Source organism: Mobula hypostoma, chromosome 8, assembly GCF_963921235.1.
Source record: "Mobula hypostoma chromosome 8, sMobHyp1.1, whole genome shotgun sequence".
Taxonomy (NCBI): Eukaryota; Metazoa; Chordata; class Chondrichthyes; order Myliobatiformes; family Myliobatidae; genus Mobula; species Mobula hypostoma.
The window spans coordinates 161,618,014-161,641,188 of NC_086104.1; the positions used below are offsets into that span (position 1 = coordinate 161,618,014).

Here is a 23,175-nt window from a genome sequence, read left to right on the forward strand (position 1 = left end):
TTCACAGATTCCATAACATTATTGTTTGTCAGCCTCCAGTCTTACCAGCACTTTCACATTGTTTGCCCCATTTGCTTGGCTTTTCGTGGTAACTCAATATATTTAGTCATTTTAAAAGCAAATACCTTCCCCAACATTTATTTGGGTGTAAAAGCAGCATTTTGTTATGCTGTGGTACAATTACAAAGCTGTTAATGTGTTTCAATAAATTAAGGTAGAGCCAGATATCAATGGAATAACTTGCTGGCTAAATCATTTTTTAGTTAGCTCATTATATCCACACCATTTGGTGACAATTTGGAATTGTCAGACTGTATCATTATCCTCCTTATTCATCATATGTATTAAACCTCTCTCCCCTCCCCCAAGATATAGTATGTCTTGGACAAATATGTTAACAACCACAAATTAATACTGCCCCTAGATATCTTCAATACCTAATTAATGGACATTATGACTTCACACATTTCTGGAAGGATACTGTAATTGACAATGTGTTAATGTTAAATAAGGATAGTAATAAGTAAATATAATGCTGCCTCTATTAAACTTGTCCCTTAATTCTCAGAATGGATCTGTCATATGCTAAAGATGAATTTGTGATCTCCCAAGTCATGTCAAGTCAATTCGCTTTTAATTGTCATTTCGACCATAAACTGCTGGTACAGTACACAGTAAAAACGAAACAACGTTCTTCCAGGACCATGATGCTACATGAAACAACACAAAGCTACACTGGACTAAATGAGACAACACAAGGCTACACTAGACTATGTAAGACAACACAAAAACTGCACTAGACTATAGACCTACACAGGACTACATGAAGTGCACAAAACAGTGCAGGGCAGTACAATAATAATAAACAAGACAATAGGCACAGTAGAGGACAAATTACAATATAATAAATGATGTAGATGTCAGTCTAGACTCTGTGTATTGAGGAGCCTGCTGGCTTGGGGGAAGAAACTGTTGCATAGTCTGGTCGTGAGAGCCCGAATGCTTCAGTACCTTTTGCCAGATGGCAGGAGAGAGAAGAGTTTGTATGAGGGGTGCGTGGGGTCCTTCACAATGCTGTTGGCTTTACGGGTGCAGTGTATGGTGTAAATGTCTGTAATGGCAGGAAGAGAGACCCCAATGATCTTCTCAGGCTGACCTCACTATCCGCTGCAGGGTCTTGCGATCTGAGATGGGACAATTTCCGAACCAGGCAGTGATGCAGCTGCTCAGGATGCTCTCAATACAACCTCTGTAGAATGTAGTGAGGATGGGGGGTGGGAGATGGACTTTTCTCAGCCTTCGCAGAAAGTAGAGACGCTGCTGGGCTTTCCTCATTGCAGTCTTTGTATTTTATATGTTTAATTGAATAATACTTTCTTTGTAGCTGCAACATTATATTCTGTATTTTGTTTTTACTACCTCAGTATATTTATGTAAGTCCTGATCTGCCTGGATGGCACACAAAGAATGTTTTCACTGTTTATTGGCCAATAAGCCAATACCAATACTAAAATAACAGTTAAAGAATCCATCATTTTCAGATTGATTATAATCAATGACGGAGTATCTACCATTAAGGTAGTTCATTTTTAGAGCTCAGTGGGTGCAACAGTTGAAACAAAATAAATCTCTTGACTACTTGTCTGTGTGGTTCCCGTACGGGCAGAAATGAATTGCAACAGAGCCTTCCACTAATTGACATCTGAGGAGTCTGCTCAATTCTAGTACTGCTGATGGAATACATAATCAACATAGACTCATCCAGGAAATAGAATTCCTTTTCCTTATCAGTCTACTGTGTCTACATCTGTTCCTCATCGAGCATCCTTCTATTCTACAAGTGGACCTGGTTTCAGTTCTGTAAATATTAAAATAAGAACATAGAATAGGTGAATCTGTACCAAAGCATCACATGTTGTCTAATCTTTTTCTCCCTCATCTGAGATCATCTGTTCATCCCTATAATAGATTGTTATTAATTGCAAATGACTTTCACTTTTCTTGCATTCTTCATACCCATTGCCCCTAATTCAGAATGAAGGAGAAACCATAGAAAAACTACAGCACAGAAACAGGCCTTTTGGCTGTGCCGAACCATTTTCTGACTAGTCCCACTGACCTGCACACGGACCATATCCCTCTATACACCTCCCATTCATGTATCTGTCCAATTTATTCTTAAATGTTAAAAAAGAACCCGCATTTACCACCTCGTCTGGCAGCTCATTCCACACTCCCACCACTCCCTGTGTGAAGAAGCCCCCCCCCCAATGTTCCCTTTAAACATTCCCCCCTTCACCATTAACCCATGTCCTCTTTTTTTCTCCCCTTGCCTCAGTGGAAAAAGCCTGCTTGCATTCACTCTATCTATACCCATCATAATTTTATATACCTCTATCAAATCTCCCCTCATTCTTCTACGCTCCAGGGAATAAAGCCCTAACCTATTCAACCTTTCTCTGTAACTGAGTTTCTCAAGGCCCAGCAACATCCTTGTAAACCTTCTCTGCACTCTTTCAACCTTATTAATATCATTCCTATAATTTGGTGACCAAAACTGAACACAATACTCCAGATTCGGCCTCACCAATGCCTTATACAACCTCATCATAACATTCCAGCTCTTATACTCAGTACTTTGATTAATAAAGGCCAATGTACCAAAAGCTCTCTTTATGACCCTATCTACCTGTGACGCCACTTTTAGGGAATTTTGTATCTGTATTCCCAGATCCCTCTGTTCCACTGCACTCCTCAGTGCCTTACCATTTACCCTGTATGTTCTACCTTGGTTTGTCCTTCCAAAGTGCAATACCTCACACTTGTCTGTATTAAACTCCATCTGCCATTTTTCAGCCCATTTTTCCAGTTGGTCCAAATCCCTCTGCAAGCTTTGAAAACCTTCCTCACTGTCCACTACACCTCCAATCTTTGTATCATCAGCAAATTTGCTGATCCAATTTACCATATTATCATCCAGATCATTGATATAGATGACAAATAACAATAGACCCAGCACTGATCCTTGTGGCACACCACTAGTCACAGGCCCCCACTCTGAAAAGCAATCCTCTACTACCATTCTCTGGCTTCTTCCATTGAGCCAATGTCTAATCCAATTTACCACCTCTCTATGTATACCTAGTGACTGAATTTTCCTAACTAACCTCCCATGCGAGACCTTGTCAAAGGCCTTACTGAAGTCCATGTAGACAACATCCACTGTCTTCCCTTCATCCACTTTCCTGGTATCCTCCTCAAAACTCCAATAGATTGGTCAAACATGACCAACCATGCACAAAGCCATGTTGACTCTCCCTAATAAGTCCATTGTATATTGCACATTGTATAATCGCTGTTGTAAGAACCACGGTAGCCATTTTATTGCCAGCAAGATCCTAGAAGCTGCTGTATAACCTGCTTTTTTTTTGATTGAGGGAAAAAATGCTAACAGGATACCAGTGACAACATAACATTTCTTTAAGATAGTGCCCAGGATCTTGTATTACTACCTAAGAAAGCTGAGTGGGACCTTGGTTTAATGTCTGTCTAAAATTTGGCAACTTAAATAATGTAGTGCTGCATCAGTACCCATTTGGGAAATGTCAGTCTGGTGTTTTATATTTGAATATCTGTAATGGGCTATGGATCCATAATCCTTTGACTTAGAAACAAGAGCATTACCCAATGAGTCACAGCTGAAAATAATGAAAATTACTACCAATATAATGGAATGGAAATCACATAGAAAGAGGTGCTATCCCTATAGATAGTGACTTCAACACAAGCACTCATTGCACCTAATTTTATTTTACTTAAGCTACACTTTTATGATATGAGTTAATTCTCCTTATACTACCTATCACCTGTAGCCTAAAGAGAGGCTATACGTGTCTAATAGTAGAGTAGCTCCATACGTAGGGAAGCTACACTGAAGTTCATTGATTCTCAAGTTACATTTATTCCACCCCACTCCCTTTTCACAAACTCCATTAACCTCCAAGATATTCATATTCCTCCATTTGTGTTTCTTGCCCATGTCGAAATTTAATTGCTCCTCCACTGGGGGAGTGGGGGTGGGTCCATTCCTTCAGATGCCTGAGCCCAAGGCTCTTACATCCCCGTCTTAAGTTTCTTTGCCCCTATACCTCCCTCTTCTTTAAGATTCTCTTCTTTTGACCAGTTTTTGTTACTTGCCTGCATCTATACATATATGTGGTATTTTTATATGAAAGTACTGCTGTGAAGCACTTGGAAAATGTTAGTTATATTAAAGGTTTAATATAAATGGATATATGGTAACATGGTAGAAAATATAATATCATCACAGAAATGACAATATAGCTTGGGGCGTCAAAGTTTGGAGTTCAATTCCAACGTCCGCAATCCAAAGACGTACTGTTCAGTAGGTTAATTGGTCATTGTAAATTGTCCTGTGATTAGGCTGAGGTTAAATAGGTGGGTTGCTGGGCAGCACGGCTGAGTAAGGTGGAAGGCACTATATCTGTAAATAAATAAAAATATTCTCTAGATTTACACTCACATTCTGATCCAGAATTAACAAAGGCTTGGACCAAATGAGGAATATGTTGTAACTGTGATTTAACATTTTGTATGAAATAACAGATTGATTTATTCTTTCACAAAGAAAACTGCAGTTACAACAGCTTCCTGGACACAGAACAAGGACAAAAGTTTGCAAAAGTGTTTTCTCACATCCGGCTGCAATACATCATCAACGACCTGACATCTGCTAAAATTATTGAGCGGGACATGATTATCTCTTCAGGTGAGTAGTGTTGTTTACATAACATGATCCTCTTAGTTTCTATCTGAAGACATTTGTCACCTTAGCACTGACCAGAATAGAAATATTTAAGTAGTTTTCTCAACCGGTATGCCTGGAGTTTACATTTAGAAAATGTTAATATGTTTATGTTTATAGAAATGACTATTAATGACTGCAGTTGGTTTTGTACGAATGATTTATGTTCTGTATCTGTACCCCATTGAATGTATCTAGCTAGAGAAACAAGCCAACTTTTACCCAGAAACTTTCTGATGGTTTGTTAGATCAGTGTACTGACTCTGTACTGTAGTGCTATTGAAGTGGACACCACTATAAATCTAGTTCTTCTGTCAAAATACTGCCAAGAACAATGGTGTAAATACTCTGTCTGTAAATTGTTCTCACATGGCTTTGTACACTAGTAACATCCTGGTGCTGATGAGTGAATAAAACCTCTTGTATGTTTCTTTCAACACACAAAAATTGCTGGTGAATGCAGCAGGCCAGGTAGCATCTCTAGGAAGAGGTGCAGATGACGTTTTGGGCCAAGTCCCTTTGTCAGGACTAACTGAAGGAAGAGCTAGTAAGAGATTTGAGAGGGGGAGGGGGAGATCCAAAATGATAGGAGAAGACGGGGGATGGAGCCAAGAGCTGGACAGGTGATTGGCAAAAGGGATATGAGAGAATCATGGGACAGGAGGCCTAGGGAGAAAGAAAAGGGGGAGGGGGGGAAGCCCAGAGGAAGGGCAAGGGGTATAGTGAGAAGGACAGAGGGAGAAAAAGGAGAGAGCGAAAAAGAATGTGTGTATATAAATAAATAACGGATGGGGTACGAGGGGGGGTGGGGCATTAGCGGAAGTTTGAGAAGTCAATGTTCATGCCATCAAGTTGGAGGCTACCCAGACGGAATATAAGGTGTTGTTCCTCCAGCCTGAGTGTGGCTTCATCTTTACAGTAGAGGAAGCCGTGGATAGACATAGCAGAATGGGAATGGGACCTGGAATTAAAATGTGTGGCCACTGCTTTCTCTGGCGGACAGAGCGTAGGTGTTCAGCGAAACGGTCTCCCAGTCTGCATCGGGTCTCACCAATATATAGAAGGCCGCATTGGGAGCACCGGACGCAGTATATCACCCCAGCCGACTCACAGGTGAAGTGTCACCTCACCTGGAAGGACTGTCTGGGGCCCTGAATGGTAGTGAGGGAGGAAGTGTAAGGGCATGTGTAGCACTTGTTCCACTTGCAAGGATAAGTGCTGGGAGGGATGGGGGGTACGAATGGACAAGGAAGTCGCGTAGGGAGTGATCCCTGTAGAACGTAGAGAGAGGGTGGGAGGGAAAGATGTGCTTAGTAGTGGGATCCCGTTGGAGGTGGTGGAAGTTACGGACAATTATATGTTGTTTCCTCTCTCTCCTTTTTCTCCCTCTGTCCCTCTCACCATTTACCCCTCGCCCATCCTCTGGGCTCCCCCCCCCTTTTCTTTCTCCCTCGGCATCCTGTCCCATCATTCTCTCATATCCCCTTTGCCAATCAACTGTCCAGCTCTTGGTTCTATCCCTCCACCTCCTGTCTTCTCCTATCATTTCGGATCTCCCCCTCTCCTTCCCACTTTCAAATCTCTTACTAGCTCTTCTTTCAGTTAGTCCTGACGAAGGGTCTCGGCCTGAAATGTCGACTGTACTTCTTCCTTGAGATGCTGCCTGGCCTGCTGCATTCACCAGCAACTTTTACGTGTGTTGCTTGAATTTCCAGCATCTGCAGATTTCCTAGTGTATGTTTCTTTTCCTTTTTTAATAATACAAAAGATAGCTGCCATTGGATTGGAAGTTAATGAAAGAGATATACTTGCCCAGGCTATTTTTATTTCTTGTTGAATTGACTTAAAGCTTGTACTCAGTGTTTCTTGCTGGGATTTTTCCTAAAGAGGCCTGCATGCTTCAGAGATTTTCGGTGCTTGTTTGTTGGCCCATACAATGTATTTTTGAAGGCTGTTGTATCCCTGTTCTCCAGGGGCTTTCATTTCCAGAAAGATGTGAACTTCGAAGAACATAGATCAGTACAACACAGGAGCAGTCTTAGACCATATCAACCATAATATCAATTTAGACTAAACTCGTCTACATGCACATGATCAATATTCCTCTATTCTCTGCAAGTTCATGTGACGGTCTAAATGCTGCCTTTTGTAGGTCGTCAGCTGTAGTCCAGGTGAATTCAAGGGATGGGTGGAAGTTGATAGCAAAGGTGATAAAATTGATAAGATGTGTCCCATCTATTCAGTACTACTGAATGAATATTTAGCATTTTCCTTAACACTCACTCTGCTGATGTGGGTGGGATGTTCCTGGTGCCGCTGGTTCCTCCTTGTCTTTCGGTGTCCATGGCTAGATGTGGTAGACTGCACAATTTGAGTCTGATGTGTTTGTCCTGAAATCGCTTAACTGTCTCGATTGCATAGCAATGTCATAACACCCTCATTAAAAATAACGATTAATAAAACTCTTTAGCCAGCCCATAACCAAGTCTTGACCTGTACCCACTGCCATTTGATCATACCGTACACCCACAGAGCTGATTGTGATCTCCTCCCACTTCCGTCCCCAAACTCCCACAACCTGACCTTGGATTCCTGTCCAATATGACATCTAACTTCTAGAACCCGGGAACAAACAGAGGAAAGGCCTTGAGCCTCGTGAAATGTTGCAGCTGCAGCCATTTATGTAAAATGTATTGCCCTGTTGTCTATCACTCATTTAAAGTAGCTTACCCAAAGAAAAGAGTTTCCATAAGACATAGGAACAGAATTAGGCATTTGGCCCATCGAGTCTGCTCTGCCATTCAATCATGGCTGATCCTTTTTTTCCCCTTCTCAGCCCAACCTCCCCGCCTTCTCCCTGTAACCTTTGAGCTGTGTCCAATTAAGAACCTACCAATCTCTGTCTTAAATATACCCAACGACCTGCCCTCCACAGCTGTCTGTGGTAACAAATTCCACAAATTCACCACCCTCTGGCTAAAGAAATTTCTCCACATCTCTGTTTTAAATGGACGTCCCTCCATCCTGAGACTGTGCCCTCTTGTCCTAGACTTCCCCACCATGGGAAACATCCTTTCCACATCTACTCTGTCTAGGCCTTTCAACATTCGAAAGGTTTCAATGAGATCTCCCCTCACCCTTCTAAATTCCAGTGAGTACAGATACAAAGCCATCAAACGTTCCTCATAGGATAATCCTTTCATTCCTGGAATCATCCTTATGAACCTCCTCTGAACTCTCTCCAATGCCACCACATCTTTTCTTAGATGAGGAGCTCAAAACTGTTCACAGTACTCAAGGTAAGACCTCACCAATGCCTTAAAAAGCCTCAGCATCACATCCCTACTCTTGTGTTCTAAACCTCTTGAAATGAATGCTAACATTGCATTTGCCTTCCTCACCACCAACTCTATCTGCAAGTTAACCTTTAGGATGTTCTGGACGAGGACTCCCAAGTCCCTTTGCATTTCAGATTTTCAGATTTTCTCCCAGTTTAGAAAATAGTCTGCACATCTATTTCTACTACCGGTGCATGACTATGTATTTTCCAATTTTGTATTTCATTTGCCACCCTCTTGCCTATTCTCCTAATCTAAGTCCTTCTGCAGTCTACTTTTTTCTTCAAAATTATCTGCTCCTCTACCAATCTTCATATAATTTGCAAACTTGGTAACAAAGCCATTTATTCCATTCTAAACCATAGACAGCATTAAAGAAGTGGTCACTAGCAGCCAACCAGAAAAGGATCCTTTTATTCCCACTTGCTGCCCCCTACTAATCAGTCAATGCACTTACCATGTTAGTAGCTTTCCTGTAATACCATGGACTCTTAACTTGGTAAGCAGCCTCATGTGTGGCACCTTGACAGAGGTGTTCTGAAAGTCCAAATATACAACATCTGCTGCATACACTTCAGCTATCCTATGAGTAATCAAGGAATTCCAACAAGTTCATCAGGCAAGATTTTCCCTTAAGGAAAGGAAACCTGTATGGCTTTACATCAGCTTTGACTTCCTTTGTCAGCCACAGTTATACTCTTTTACCATTTGAGCATTTTTTTTCCCACTCACGCTATTGCTGCTCTGCTGTCATCCCTTTGGGCATCTACTTCCAGTTTACCGTGGCCAACTCCTCTGTCATACCGGTGTAATTTCCTTCACTCCACTGAAATAATGCTACGTCAGACTGTATTTCTCCCTATCAAATTTCAAGTCGAACTCAATCATGTTGTGGTCTGCTAAGGCTTCTTTTACCTTAAGCTTCCTAATCACCATCGGTTAATTACATAACACCCAATCCAGTATAACTGATCCCCTAGTAGGCTCAACGACAAACTGCTCTAAAAAGCCATCTCATAGGCATTTAACAAACTCGCTCCCTAGAGATCCATTTCCAACCTGATTTTCCCCAATCGACATGCATGTTGAAATCTCCCATGACTATCGTAACATTGCCCTTTTGACATGCCTTTTCTATTTCCTATTCTAATCTGTAGTCCATGTCCGAGCTACTGTTGGAAAGCCTGTATATAACTGCCATCAGGGTCCTTTTACCCTTAGTTTCTTAACCTAACCCTCAAGGATTCAACATCTTCCAATCCTATGTCACAACTTTCTACTGATTTGATGTCATTCTTTCCCAGCAGAGCCACACTGCTGACCTTCCTATCCCTCCAATACAATATGTAACCTTGGACATTCAGCTCTCAACTACAACCATCCTTCAGCCACGATTCAGTGATGGCCACAACATCATACCTGACTATCTGTAATAGTGCAACAAGATCATCCACCTTATTTCTAGTGCTCCATGCATTGAGATATAATACTTTGAGTGCTGCATTTGCTACCATTTTTGATTCTGCATCCCTATTGACTGATACTCACCCTGCTGGCTGCAATTATGTCCTATCATCTGCCTGCCCTTCCTGACAGTCTGACTGCAACCCATTTTTGCTTTTTTACCATCCATACTATCCTGAGTCTCTCTACTCCAGTTTTTACCCCCCACCAAATTAGTTTAAATCTTCCTCAACAGCTCTAATACACCTGCGCGCAAGAATATTGGTTCCCCTTGGGTTCAGGTACCTGTCACATTTTTAACAGGTCATACCTCCCACAGAAGAGATCTCAATGATCCAAGAACCTGAAGCCCTGCCCCTGCACCAGTTTCCCAGCCACGCATTGATTTGCCAAATCATTCTGTTTTTACCTTCATTGGCACGTGGCACAGGCAGCAATCCAGAAATTACTATCTGGGAGGTCCTGCTTCTCCTCTTTCTACCTGGTCCTGCTTCTCCTTTTTCTACCTAACTCTAAATTCTCTTTTCAGGACCTCTTTGTTTTTCCTGCCTATGTCATTGGTACCATTATGTACCAAGACATTCGGCTGCTCTCCTTCGCTCTCCAAAATGTTGTGGACACGATCAGAGACATCCTTGATTCTGGCACCTGGGAGGCAACATACCTTTCAGGTGTCCCATTCATATCCACAAAATCTCCTGTCTGTTCCCCTAACTGTTGAGTCCCCCATCACAACCGTCCCCTCTTCTCCCTGTTTCCTTTCTGCACCACGGACCCATACTCAGTGTGAGTAACCTGGTCTCTGTGGCATTCCCCTGGGAGCTCATCCCCCGCAACAGTATCCAAAATGATACACTTATTATTGAGGGGAATGGCCACAGGGGTGCTCTGTGCTAGCTGCCCATTCACATTTCCACTTCTCCTGACAGTCACCCTGCTACTCTTCTCTTGCAACTTCGGGTGACTACTTCTCTGTAACTCGGATCGATTATCTCCTCACTCTCCCGTACAAGCCGAAGGTCATCCAGCTGCTCCTCCAGATCCCTAACACTGTCTTCAATGAGCTGTAGCCAGATGCCCTTCACGCATATCTATTTCCCTTGCAGACTCTGGGTCTCCCAGGACTCCAACATCTGGCATGAAGATCACACAGTTACCATTTACTACACTAGGTACAGCAAGAGAAAAAGGGAACCTTAATGAATACTTGCCCAGAGTCAGCACCTCTTTCAAGCCGAAGTTTCTTTTGAGCCAACTCTCCTACTCTCACCACTGGCTTACTCCCAACAATGGCTGCCCCACTTGTCCCTTCTGTACTTTTAAACCACTTTGACCTATGAGAAACCTTGTTGCTGTGGCCTGCTCCTGCTGCTGATTAGGCCGTTGGAATGAGTCTGAATGCCTGCAAAACTCTCTCTTTAAACAAGTTTCAACAACCTGCAAGAAAACCCGTTGTCGTGGCCTGTTCCTGCTGCTGGTTGAGCTGTTGGAGTCAATTTTCCAGGTGTTTGTCACGTGCATGTTAGACATTTAAATAAATCATTATTACAGTAATTGGTATGGATTACTGAAGTGTAGGTAGAAATAACACTTGAAAGTTGTGGTTTGGTTAGCCATGATAAATCCAAAGTAAAAATATTGCTGGATGTCTACCTGACAAACAGAAGTAACAATACTCCAGAGGTACAGTGCCTATAAAAAGTACTTACAAGTCTTCATGTTTTATTGTTTTACATTGAATCCCAGTGGACTTAATTTGGCTTTTATGACACTGACCAACAGAAAAGACTCTTGTGTCAGAATAAAAACAAATTTCAATAATTTGGTCAAAATTTATTATAATTGTTAAACACAAAATAATTGATTGCATAATTATTAACCCCCCTCAAGTCAGTATTCACCTTTGGCAGCAATTACAGCCTTCAGTTTGTGTAGATAGGTCTCTACCAGCTTTTCACATCTGGACACTGCAATTTGTCTCCATTCTTCTTTACAAAACTGCTCAAGCTCTGTCAGATTGCATGGGGATTGTGAATGAACAGCTCTTTTCAAGTCCAGCTACCATTTCTCAACTGGATTGAGATCTGGATGCTGACTTGGCCACTCCCGGACATTAAGTTTGTTGATTTTAAACCATTCCTGTATTGCTTTGGCTTTATGCTTGAGGTCATTGTCTTGCTGGAAAACAAATGTTCTCCCAAGTTGCAGTTTTCTTGCAGACTGCATCAGGTTTTCCTCCAGGATTTTCCTGTATTTTGCTGCATTCATTTTACCTTCTACCTTCACAGGCCTTCCAGGGCCTCCTGCAATGAAGCATCCCCACAACATGATGCAGCCACCACCATGTTTCACAGAGGAAATAGTGTGTTTTTGATGATGTGCAGTGTTTAGTCTGATGGCTAAAAAGCTCAATTTTGGTTTCATCAGACCATAGAGCCTTCTTCCAGTTGAACTTAGTGTCTCCCACATACATTCTTGCAAACGCTGTCCAAGATTTCATGTGAGGTTTTTTCCCCCCAACAGTGGCTTTTTCTTTGCCATCTATATACTACTAAAACTTTCATGCTCTGTCTGTCTGTTTGTCTGTTTGTGACCTCCAATTAGCGCAAACGGTGCATTACAGCGGCACTTTTTTTTGGCTAAATTGAATTAAAATGCGCTAACTTACAGAATGCAGGCAAAGCTCAGGGTTATGTATTCATATAAAATTGCTCATCTGCAAAAATCAACTGGCTCCCTTTTAACCCGAGAGCCGATCCGCCATCATGGAAATCGGGACGCGACAGCCCGACGCATGCTCACGGCCAGCCTCAGCAGCGACACCTACCGGAGCAAAAGGTCAGGGCAGCTCTATTTCGAGGGGTCACATTCTGTTAATTACCATCAGCATGTGCAGGGTTAGGATGGATCTAACTGCCACCCATCAATAAGAGAAACTTAAATCTTATTGTAATGACGTACTTCGAGACACCCATAAAACCCTTTGCTGCAGTCAAAGGACAGCAGTGACTATATCATGTCCATTTAGGAGAGTGCTAACCACATCAACAAGAATAATCAGCATCCTTTGGTGTTACTGCTTTGTATCTTCTATCCAGCATTAGGGTAAAAACAAAAAGGTCAGCCTAATTATGCCGCGTGGAAAGGGAAGGGGGACATTATGGTCACGAGATGATGCCAAACGTCGTCGGGAAGCGGCAAGGAGAAGGAGAGAACAAGAATCGGATGAGGCCAGGACCGCACAACTCCAGGATCAAAGAGTCAGGACAGAAAAAGATGAGAGAAGAAGAGACAGAGGAGGAGAGGCATGCACGTCTCCAGGATCAGAGACAAACAACAAATAGCAGAAGAGATGAAGAGACAGGAGATGGAAGGACCGCAGCACATCTCCAGAATGATAATGAGAGGCACAAGGGTGGCAGATAAACCAGAAATGATGCCATCAAAAGTGTCCTTCGTTAAAAGAGGAGGAGCTATATTTGCTTTGCTACGCATCGTTCTTCTTTAATAAACTGAGATTTTCCACTTCAGTTTCCAAAGCAAAGCAATACCAATAGCATTCAGGAACATTTAATGTTCATTCTGGTCACATCAGACTGCACTACCCTTCTCTTAAGGGGTGCCCCAACGGGTCACCCCGTTGTCTAGTTCTCCCATAAAGCTGTGACTGGTGAAGCACCAGAGCAACAGTTGTTGTATGCAAAGTCTCTCCCATCTGAGCCACTGAAATTTGTATCTTCTCCAGAGTTATGATAGGTCCCTTGCTGACCTCCCTCACTAGTCCCCTTTTTACACAGTCGCTCAGTTTTTGAGGAAGGCCTGATCCAGGCAGATTTACAGCTGTGCCAAATTCTTTCCTTTTCTTGAAGATTGCCTTAACTGTACTCCAAGCTATATTCAGTGACTTGGAAATTTACTTGTATGCACCTCCTGATTTGTACTTTTCAATAAACTTTTTGTGGAGTTGCTTGGAGTGTCCTTTTGTCTTCATGGTGCAGTTTTTGCTAGGATACTGACCCACCAGCAGTTGGAACCTCCAGATACAGGTTTATTTTTACTACAATCAATTGAAACACCTTGATCTCACAGCCAATCTCCATTTAACTAATTATATGACTTCTAAAGCCAATTGGCTGCACCAGTGATGATTTGGTGTGTCATATTAAAGGGGGTGAATACTTATGCAATCAACCATTTTGTGTTTTATATTTGTAATTAATTTAGATCACTTTGTAGAGATCTGTTTTCACTTTGACACGAAAGAGTCTTTTCCTGTTAATTAGTGTCAAAAAAGCCACTGATTCAATGTTGTAAAATAATAAAACAGGAAAACTTACAAGGGGGTTGAATACTTTTTATAGCGACTGTATGTGAATCCATTTGACAATGACCGAGGGGAATTGTAAATACAGTTTTTATTTTGGGGTACTTAAAAAAAAAGTCTTCTTACTGTAAGAGCTGCCAGACACATTCAAACAGTATCCAAAACATGATTCCCTATGGAATTGTTGCCAACTTAACCTTTTTTTTAATGTTAAACATGAGACAAATTTACCAATTGCTGAACTGCCAGAGAAAGTATTATGTATGATTTTTGCTGAGCGGTCCTGCATTAATATCTCACCACATGTCAACTGAATGCATGTTGGTGCTTCAGTGCAATAAGAACCAGTTTTGAGAACTGCTGTGGAGGGAGTGTAACATTCCTCTTTTTTTCAATCCTGCCTATTCTAATATTGCTGAGCTGTGAAGTCTTTCCATGAATCTAACAACGAGTTCTGCTTCTCAGACTGGCTTGCCGCCGTATACAAGCAGCAGTGGTTTGCTATGCTGAGGACTGAGCAAGACAATGACCTTGGGTAGGTGGTCTGACTTTTATCAAATAATGTTGTTACTTATCTTTTAAATTACAAGTTTTGTGATAGCATGGGTTTTCATTTATTTGGCCAGGATTCAAAGAGAAAGCCACAACCTTAAAGTAGAACAATTAAACTGTATAAAGCTATTAATTCCACCATCCAGAGGACCTTCTTGGAAGCACCAACTGTATTCTTTGCCATAGAATAATACAACAACTCTTTCATGCTTTCCAGAGCAAATCCTTTTGGCCCGTGTTTCACCCATATCCCTGTAATTCAGGGGTTCCTGACCGTTTTTATGCCATGGACTCTTACCAGTAACCAGTAATCTGTGAACCCGAGGTTTAGTACCCCGCTCTAAATCTTTCCTATCAATCTACCTGTTTGAATGTATTCCAAATATTTTTTAGAATATAGGCAACTCCACAGCCAAGAATCATTTAATTTGAATAGACTCAAAGAGGCAACACACATAAAATGCTGGTGGAACGCAGCAGGCCAGACAGCAACCGTAGGAAGAAGCACAGTTGACGTTTCGGGCCTGTCCTGACGAAGGGTCTCGAAACATCATCTGTGCTTCTTCCTATGGATGCTGTCTGGCCTGCTGCATTCCACCAGCATTTTGTGTGTGTTGCTTGAATTTCCAGCATCTGCAGATTTCCTCGTGTTTGAGACTCAAAGAGGAGCTGACTTGACCTTGTGTTTGGTACCAACAACAAAGAATGTACCTAGATTCCTTAAGGCTTAATTCATCTTGTACCAGTAGCTCATTGCAAACCTACTCTAAATCAGACCCAATCATGTTGAAGGGTCTTGGCCAGAAACATCAGCTGTACTCTTTTCCATCGATGCTGCCTGGCCTGCTAAATTCCTCCAGCATTTTGTATGTGTTGCCAGTCTCCAAGATTCCAGTTTCTCAACTTCTATCCCCTTCTATCCTCCCCTCTCCTAAAGATTCTCTGCAACGGAACAATGAGTATGATATCAAATGCCACAGACTTCTTTGCTCAATGTGGAGGCTTATGGCATTGGGTACTTTGTCTATCTTCATCTCAGCACACCATCAAGGGCCTGGGACAAAATTGTCCTGGGCTACACCTACACAGTGGCACTTTAACACACATATTCATCTATTGCCATGATATGATCTTACCAAAGCTTTTCTTTACTACAGTTAGACTTTCTTTCTACAGGAAGAGTTTAGGAGATTATGGACCAAATGCTTGCCCATATTAAATGAGATTATGGCAAATGGGACTAAGCTGGATAAGCATCTTAGTCAGCATGGACCAATTGTGCTGAAGAGCCATACATAGAACATAGAAGTCTACAGCACATTACAGGCCCTTCAGCCCACAATGTTGTGCCATCCATGTAACCTACTCTAGAAACTGCCTAGGATTACCCAACCGCGAAGCCCTCTATTTTTCTAAGCTCCATGTACCTATCCAGGAGTCTCTTAAAAGACCCTATTGTATCTGCCTCCAGCACCGCTGCTGACAGTGCATTCCACGGACCCACCACTCTCTGTGTGGAAAAACTTACCTCTGACATCCCCTCGGTACCTATTTCCAAGCACCTTAAAACTATGCCTCCTCGTGTTAGCAATTTCAGCCCTGGAAAAAAGCCCCTGGCTATCCATACTATCAATGTCCCTCATCATTTAATATACCTCTATCAGGTCACTTCTCATCCTCTGTTGCTCCAAAGAGAAAAGGCCAACTTCACTCAACCTGTTCTCATAAGGTACGTCCTCCAATCCAGGCAATATCCAGAAATAACAGGTTATTTCTTCAGTGGTTTGATTGGGGCATGACTGCGCAAGCGCATGCACGTCAGCCAGTGAGAACAGCGAGAAGAGTTTAAAAGGAGACACCTTACAGAGCGGGAGGCAGAGTAGGAAGGCTTTGGCTCAACGGGGCTTTGGCGATAATGGGTCGAGGCGAGGTAGGTTGCCAATTTAGAATACAGACAGGAAGTATGTGTGTGAGGCCGGTTTTCTCTGCTCGATGTCAGATGTGAGAGGTTCAGGAGACTCCCAGCCTCCCGGACGGCCACATCTGCACCAGCTGCCAGGTGCATCAAGCTGCAGTTTTTTAGGAACCGTGTTAGGGAACTGGAGATGCAGCTTGATGACCTTTGTCTGGTCAGGGAGAGTGAGGAGGTGAAAGAGAGGAGCTATAGGCAGGTGGTCACACCAGGGACTCGGGAGACAGATAAGTGGGTAACAGTCAGGAGAGGGAAGGGCAGGGATCAGAGGCTAGAGAGCACCCCTGTGGCTGTACCCCTTGACAATAAGTACTCTTGCTTGAGTACTGTTGGGATCAGCCTACCTGGGGGAAGCAACAGTGGCTGCACCTCTGGCACAGAGTCTGACCCTGTGGCTCAGAAAGGTAGGGGAAGGAAGAGGATGGCAGCAGTGATAGGGGACTCTATAGTTAGGGGGTCAAACAGTCGATTCTGTGGATGCAGGAACGAAGCACAGATAGTAGTTTGCCTCCCAGGTGCCAGGGTCTGGGATGTTTCTGATCGCATCCAAGATATCCTGAAGTGGGAAGGAGAACAGCCAGAGGTCGTGGTACGTATTTGTACCAACAACATAGGCAGAAAAAGGGAGGAGGTCCTGAAAGCCAATTACAGAGAGTTAGGGAGGAAGTTGAGAAGCAGGACCACAAAGGTAGTAATCTTGGGATTACTGCCTGTGCCACGTGATAGTGAGTATAGGAATAGACTGAGGTGGAGGATAAATGCGTGGCTGAGGGATTGGAGCAGGGGGCAGGGATTCAGATTTCTGGATCATTGGGACCTCTTTTGGGGCAGAAGTGACCTGTTCAAAAAGGATGGTTTGCACTTGAATGTCAGGGAGACCAATATCCTGGTGGGGAGGTTTGCTAAGGCTATTAGGGAGAGTTTAAACTAGAAATGCTGGGGGGTGGGACTAAACTGAAGAGACAGAGGAAGAGGCGGTTGGCTTTCAAATAGAGAAAGCTTGAAGACAGTGCGAGAGGGAGGATAGGCAAGTGATGGAGAAGGGACGTGCTCAGGCCGATGGTTTGAGGTGTGTCTATTTTAGTGCAAGGAGTATTATGAACAAAGCAGATGAGTTTAGAGCGTGGATCAGTATTTGGAGATATGATGTTGTGGCCATTACAGAGACTTGGATGGCTCAGGGGCAGGAATGATTACTTCAAATACCAGGCTTTGGATGTTTCAGAAAGGACAGGGAGGGGGGCAAAAGAGGTGGGGGTGTGGCACTGTTGATCAGAGGTAGTGTCACAGCTGCAGAAAAGGAGGAAGACATGGAGGGATTGTCTATGGAGTCTCTGGGTGGAAGTTAGTAGCAGGAAGGAGTCAATAACTCTACTGGGTGTCTTTTATAGACCACCCAATAGTAACAGGGATATCGAGGAGAAGATAGGGAGACAGACTCTGGAAAGGTGTAATAAAAACAGGGTTGGCATGGTGCGAGATTTTAACTTCCCAAATATGGATTGGCGTGTCCCTAGAGTGAGGGGTTTAGATGGGGTAGAGTTTGTATGGTGTGTTCAAGAAGGTTTCTTGACACAATATGTAGATAAGCCTACAAGAGGAGAGACTGTACTTGATCCGGTATTGGGAAATGAACCTGGTCAGGTGTCAGATCTCTCAGTGGGACAGCATTTTGGAGATAGTGATCATAATTCTATCATCTGTACCATAGCACCGGAATAAGGGGAAATATGAGGCTATCAGGCAGGAACTTGGAAGCATAAATTGGAAACAGATGTTCTCAGGCAAATGTTCAGGGGATATTTGCGTGGAGTTCTGCAAAGGTACACTCCAATGAGACAGGGAAAGAATGGTAGGGTACAGGAACCGTGGTGTACAAAGGCTGTTGTAAATCCAGTCAAGAAGAAAAGTGCTTACGAAAGGTTCAAAAAGCTAGATAATGATAGGGAGCTAGAAGATTATAAGGCTAGCAGGAAGAAGCTCAAGAAAGAAAATAGGAGAGCCAAAAGGGGTCATGAGAAGGCCTTGGTGGACAGGATTAAGGAAAACCCTAAGGCATTCTACAAGTATGTGAAGAGCAAGAGGATAAGACGTGAGAAAATAGGACCAATCAAGTTTGACAGTGGAAAAGTGTGTATGGAACCGGAGGATATAACAGAGGTACTTAATGAGTACTTTGCTTCAGTATTCCGTATGGAAAAGGATCTTGGTGATTGTAGTGATGACTTACAGTGGACTGAAAAGCTTGAGCATGTAGATATTAAGAAAGAAGATGTACAGGAACTTTTGGAAAGCATCAAGTTGGATAAAGTCACCGGGACCAGACGAGATGTACCCCAGACTACTGTGTGAAGCGAGGAAGGAGATTGCTGAGCCTCTGGTGATGATCTTTGTATTATCAATGGGGGTGGGAGAAGTTCTGGAGGATTGGAGGGTTGCAGATGTTGTTCCATTATTCAAGAAAGGGAGTAGAGATAGCCCAGGAAATTATAGACCAGTGAGTCTTACTTCAGTGGTTGGTAAGTTGATAGAGAAGATCCTGAGAGGCAGGACTTATGAACATCTGGAGAGGTATAATGTGATTAGGAATAGTCAGCATGGCTTTGTGAAAGGCAGGTCATGCCTTACGAGCCTGACTGAATTTTTTGAGGATGTGACTAAACAGACTGATGATGTTAGAACAGTAGATGTAGTATATATGGATTTCAGCAAGGCATTCCTGACAAGGTACCCCATGCAAGGCTTATTGAGAAAGTAAGAAGGCCACTTGCATTAACATTAAGTTCTAATTCATTGACTGCAAAAAAAACCTAACAAAGGAACAAATTTTAACTTTTACATCGGTACAATTCAGAAAGTTACAATAAGCTGTAAGTATCTTCCACTTACAAGTGGAAGTCTGACACTAAATACCTATCTTTTCTCTCCTTCAATTTGGAAGTGGTATGCAAGCTGACCTATAGCATCAATTCCAAATTTTCTTCAAACTGTGTCTTCATGCATGAGACATGGTGAAAAAGCAGAGCTTCAAAGTGTAAGGGTACAGGCCATTTGTGTTTTTCATCTGGTGGTGATTCAGTACTGTCAGTGCTTCTACAGCATCATTTTTGGATTCCCACTCCAACAGGCCAGATAAACTCCTGTCAGTTTACCTTTACCACAAAACAGCCTGTCCCAATCCATCAAAATTGGCCTTTTTCCTTCAGTTTAGTATCTCAACCTGTGGACCAGACGTATCTTTTTGTATATTTACTTTGAAACTAATGATTTTGTGATCATTAGATGCAGTGTTCCCCTACACAAACTTTTGTCACCTGCCTTGTCTCATTCCCTTGTAGTAGATGCCTATATCTCATTTTCTTTCATTGGGACTTCTACGTACTGGTGAAGGAAACTTTCCTGAACACATTTGACAAACTTCTATCCCATCTAGTTCTTTTACAGTATGGGATTCCCAGTCTATATGTTGAAAGTTAAAATCACCTACTAAAACAACCTTGTGTTTCTTGCAACAATCTGCGACCTTGCTACAAATTTGTTTCTCTAAATTCCTAGGACAGTTGAATGGTCTGTAATAAAGCCCCATTAAAGTGGTCATACCTTTCTTATTTCTCAGTTCCACCCATAATACCTCACTAGTCAAGTTCTTTAGTCTGTCCTGACGGAGCACTGCCATTACATTTTCACCACCCCTCCTCATTTAATCCCTCCTGCTCCGTCACGTCTAAAACAACAGAACCCCAGAATATTGAGCTGCCACTCCTGCCCCTCCTGCAACCAAGTCGCACTAATGGCTACAATATCATAATTCCAGTTATTGATCCATGGCCTGAGCTCATTCACCTTTCCTATGGTACTTCTTGCATTGAAATATGCGCAACTTGGACACTAGTTGCACCGTGCTCAACTTTTTAATTCCTGACTTTGTCTGAGATCTTATCTGCCTCCACAACCTCTCCACAAACTATTCTGGCACTCTGGTTCCCATTCCCCTCAAATCTAGTCTTGCTAATGTCCTGCTTCAGCCTGGTGTCTGACCTACCTTATATGCACTGTAGTCTTGCTAATGTCCAACTTCAGCCCAGTGTCTGACCAACAGTATATTCAGCATGGTCTTCCTAATGTCCCACTTCAGCGTAGTGTGTGACCAACAGTATATTCACCATAGTCTTGCTAATGTCCCACTTCAGCCCATTTCAGGCTGTTTCACAGTTTGACAATGTGCAACATTTAGCATTGTAAAGAGATTTTAAATAGAGTTTGATCTGGTCCCTCTAGGCCAAAGGAAATAAACAAGGAAATGTTTGAAATGCACAGCATGCGATGTGGAAGAAAACTGGCCAAAGATGGTGATGTAAGTACGAAGGATAAAGAATTCCTCATGTCCCCCCTTGACCTAAAGGTATTTGCTACTAATACCTTTGTGTTTAAATATACCACATTGATCACTGTGATATATTTTAAAAATATTGAACAAACTTGATCTTTTTATGTAAAAAAGAAACACCAAGAAATCCTTTTGAATTAATATCATTAAACAATTGTACTGCACAGTACTCACTGCACCTTATGTTTCAATTCTAAAATTTGGTTCCATTGACTTTCTGTGGAGTTGGCTGTACAGTTGTTATTGTTAGTATGCTTAATCAGATTAGATTTGATAAAGTGAAAATGTGTTTCACTGACTTTCTAGGATTCTTTGATGAACTCCCAGAGAGGATTGACAAAGATAGCACAGTTACGTTTTTGTCTCTCTAGTTTTGAGAGTTTTGATATGGTTTTGAAGTGCAGTCTCTTCCAGAGAGGAAGCAGATGTCTGACAAGCTGGATGGGTAGTTTTGTCATGTGTTTCTTGCACCACTTATGCAGGACTTCTGCACTCCCATTTCACACATCCATAGAGTTGTACAGATAGAAACAGGAACCTTTGCCCCATTTTGTCCATACCAATTGAGAAGCCTACATTTGGCACATATTCTGCCAAACATTTCCTTTCAATGTACTCGCCTAAACAGTTTAAAAATGTTCTTGTATTCACCTCTACCATCGCCTCTTGACAGCTCTATGTGGAAAAGTTTGCCTTTTCAGATCCTTACCAAAATTTTCCCCCCCACCTTAAACTTATACCCTATAGTTTTAGACTTCCTCTCCTGGGGGAAAAAGTCTGTGACTATCTGCTGCATCTATGCCCTTCATAATTTTATATGCCTCTATAAGGTGTCACCCCTCAGTTTCCTAAACTCCAGTGAAAACAGTACCAGCCTTTCCAGGTTCTTATAATTCAAGCCCTGAAGTTCTGTTAACATCCTTGTAATTTTTTTCCCACCCCTTTCTTCTTTCCTGTAGCTAGGTGACCAAATTACACACAATACTCCATGTGTGGCATCTCAAATGTTTTATACAATTGTAACAGGACACCTCAACCCTTGTACAGTGCCCTGACTAATGAAAGCAGCATGTCAAATCTGTATTCGGCAGCCTTTTTAACTGTGTCACTGCTTTCAAGTAATGATAGCAACACACATAAAAGTTGCTGGTGAACGCAGCAGGCCAGGCAGCATCTCTAGGAAGAGGTGCAGTCGACGTTTCAGGCCGAGACCCTTCAAGTAATGATGTTTCATTTACAATAGTAAAATAACAAGGGGGGGGGGGGAAGCTGCTTATTGTGTGTTGTCAGGGCACCATTTGCTCAGTACTACACTAGGTTATGTTGGTTGAGCCTCAGTCAGGTTTAATATCACTACATAAGAACATAAGAAGTAGGAGCAGGAGTCGGCCATCTGGCCTGTCAAGTCTGCTCCGCCATTCAATAAGATCATGGCTAATCTGGCCATGGACTCATCTCCACCTGTCTGCCTTTTCACCATAGCCCTTAATTCCCCTACTATGCAAACATCTATCCAACCTTGTCTTAAATATATTTACTGAGGTAGTCTCCACTGCTTCATTGGGCAGAGAATTCCACAGATGCACCACTCTGGGAAAAGCAGTTCCTCCATCTTCATCCTAAATCTACTCCCCTGAATCTTGAGGCTATGTCCCCTAATTCTAGTCTCACCTACCACTGGAAACAATGTTCCTACCTCTATCTTATCTATCCCTTTCATAATTTTATGTTTCTGTAAGATCTGCTCTCATTCTTCTGAATTCCAGCAAGTACAGTCCCAGGCGACTCAATCTCTCCTCATGGTCTAACCCCCCTCATCTCTGGAATCAACCTGGTGAACCTCCTCTGCATCGCCTCCAAAGCCAGTATAGTCGGCCCTCCGTATCTGCGGATTCAACTAACTGCGGATCGGGATTGAAAAAAACCTGGAAATTCTTTCTCCAGCACTTGTTAGAGCACAGATCCTGACATTAGTATTATTGAGCGTCCTTATTCCCTAAACAGTACAGTGTAACAACTATTTACATAGCATTTCCATTGTATCATGTATTATAAGTACTGTCATCTAGAGATGATTAAAAGTATTACTCATTTGAGCATTGTTCACCTTGCATCTCATTCGTTCGCTACTTGTGTTGTGAGCGAGAGGAAGGAGTTTAAGGCTAGTAAGGGATGGCTGGCTGACTATGTAAAGCGCTACAGCCTCAAGAACTTAACGATCACAGGAGAATCGGCATCGGCTGATGTCGAGGCAGCATCAGCATTCCCAGAAGAGCTACTATAGTTGTGTCTGTACTGAACGTGTACAGACTT

The 23,175-nt window shown here is 42.5% G+C and overlaps 1 protein-coding gene across 4 annotated transcripts in view; it reads left to right on the plus strand.

Moving 5' to 3' along the window:
* The window catches only part of gmcl1 (germ cell-less, spermatogenesis associated), a 209,041-nt gene that overhangs the window by 111,398 nt on the left and 74,468 nt on the right, over window positions 1–23,175 (plus strand). For all 4 annotated transcript variants that reach the window (XM_063057247.1, XM_063057246.1, XM_063057244.1 and 1 more), the window contains exons 9-11: window positions 4,649–4,789; window positions 14,417–14,486; window positions 20,754–20,829. In XM_063057247.1, coding sequence (XP_062913317.1) covers window positions 4,649–4,789; window positions 14,417–14,486; window positions 20,754–20,829 — 287 coding nt within the window. The remainder of the gene's footprint in view (window positions 1–4,648; window positions 4,790–14,416; window positions 14,487–20,753; window positions 20,830–23,175) is intronic.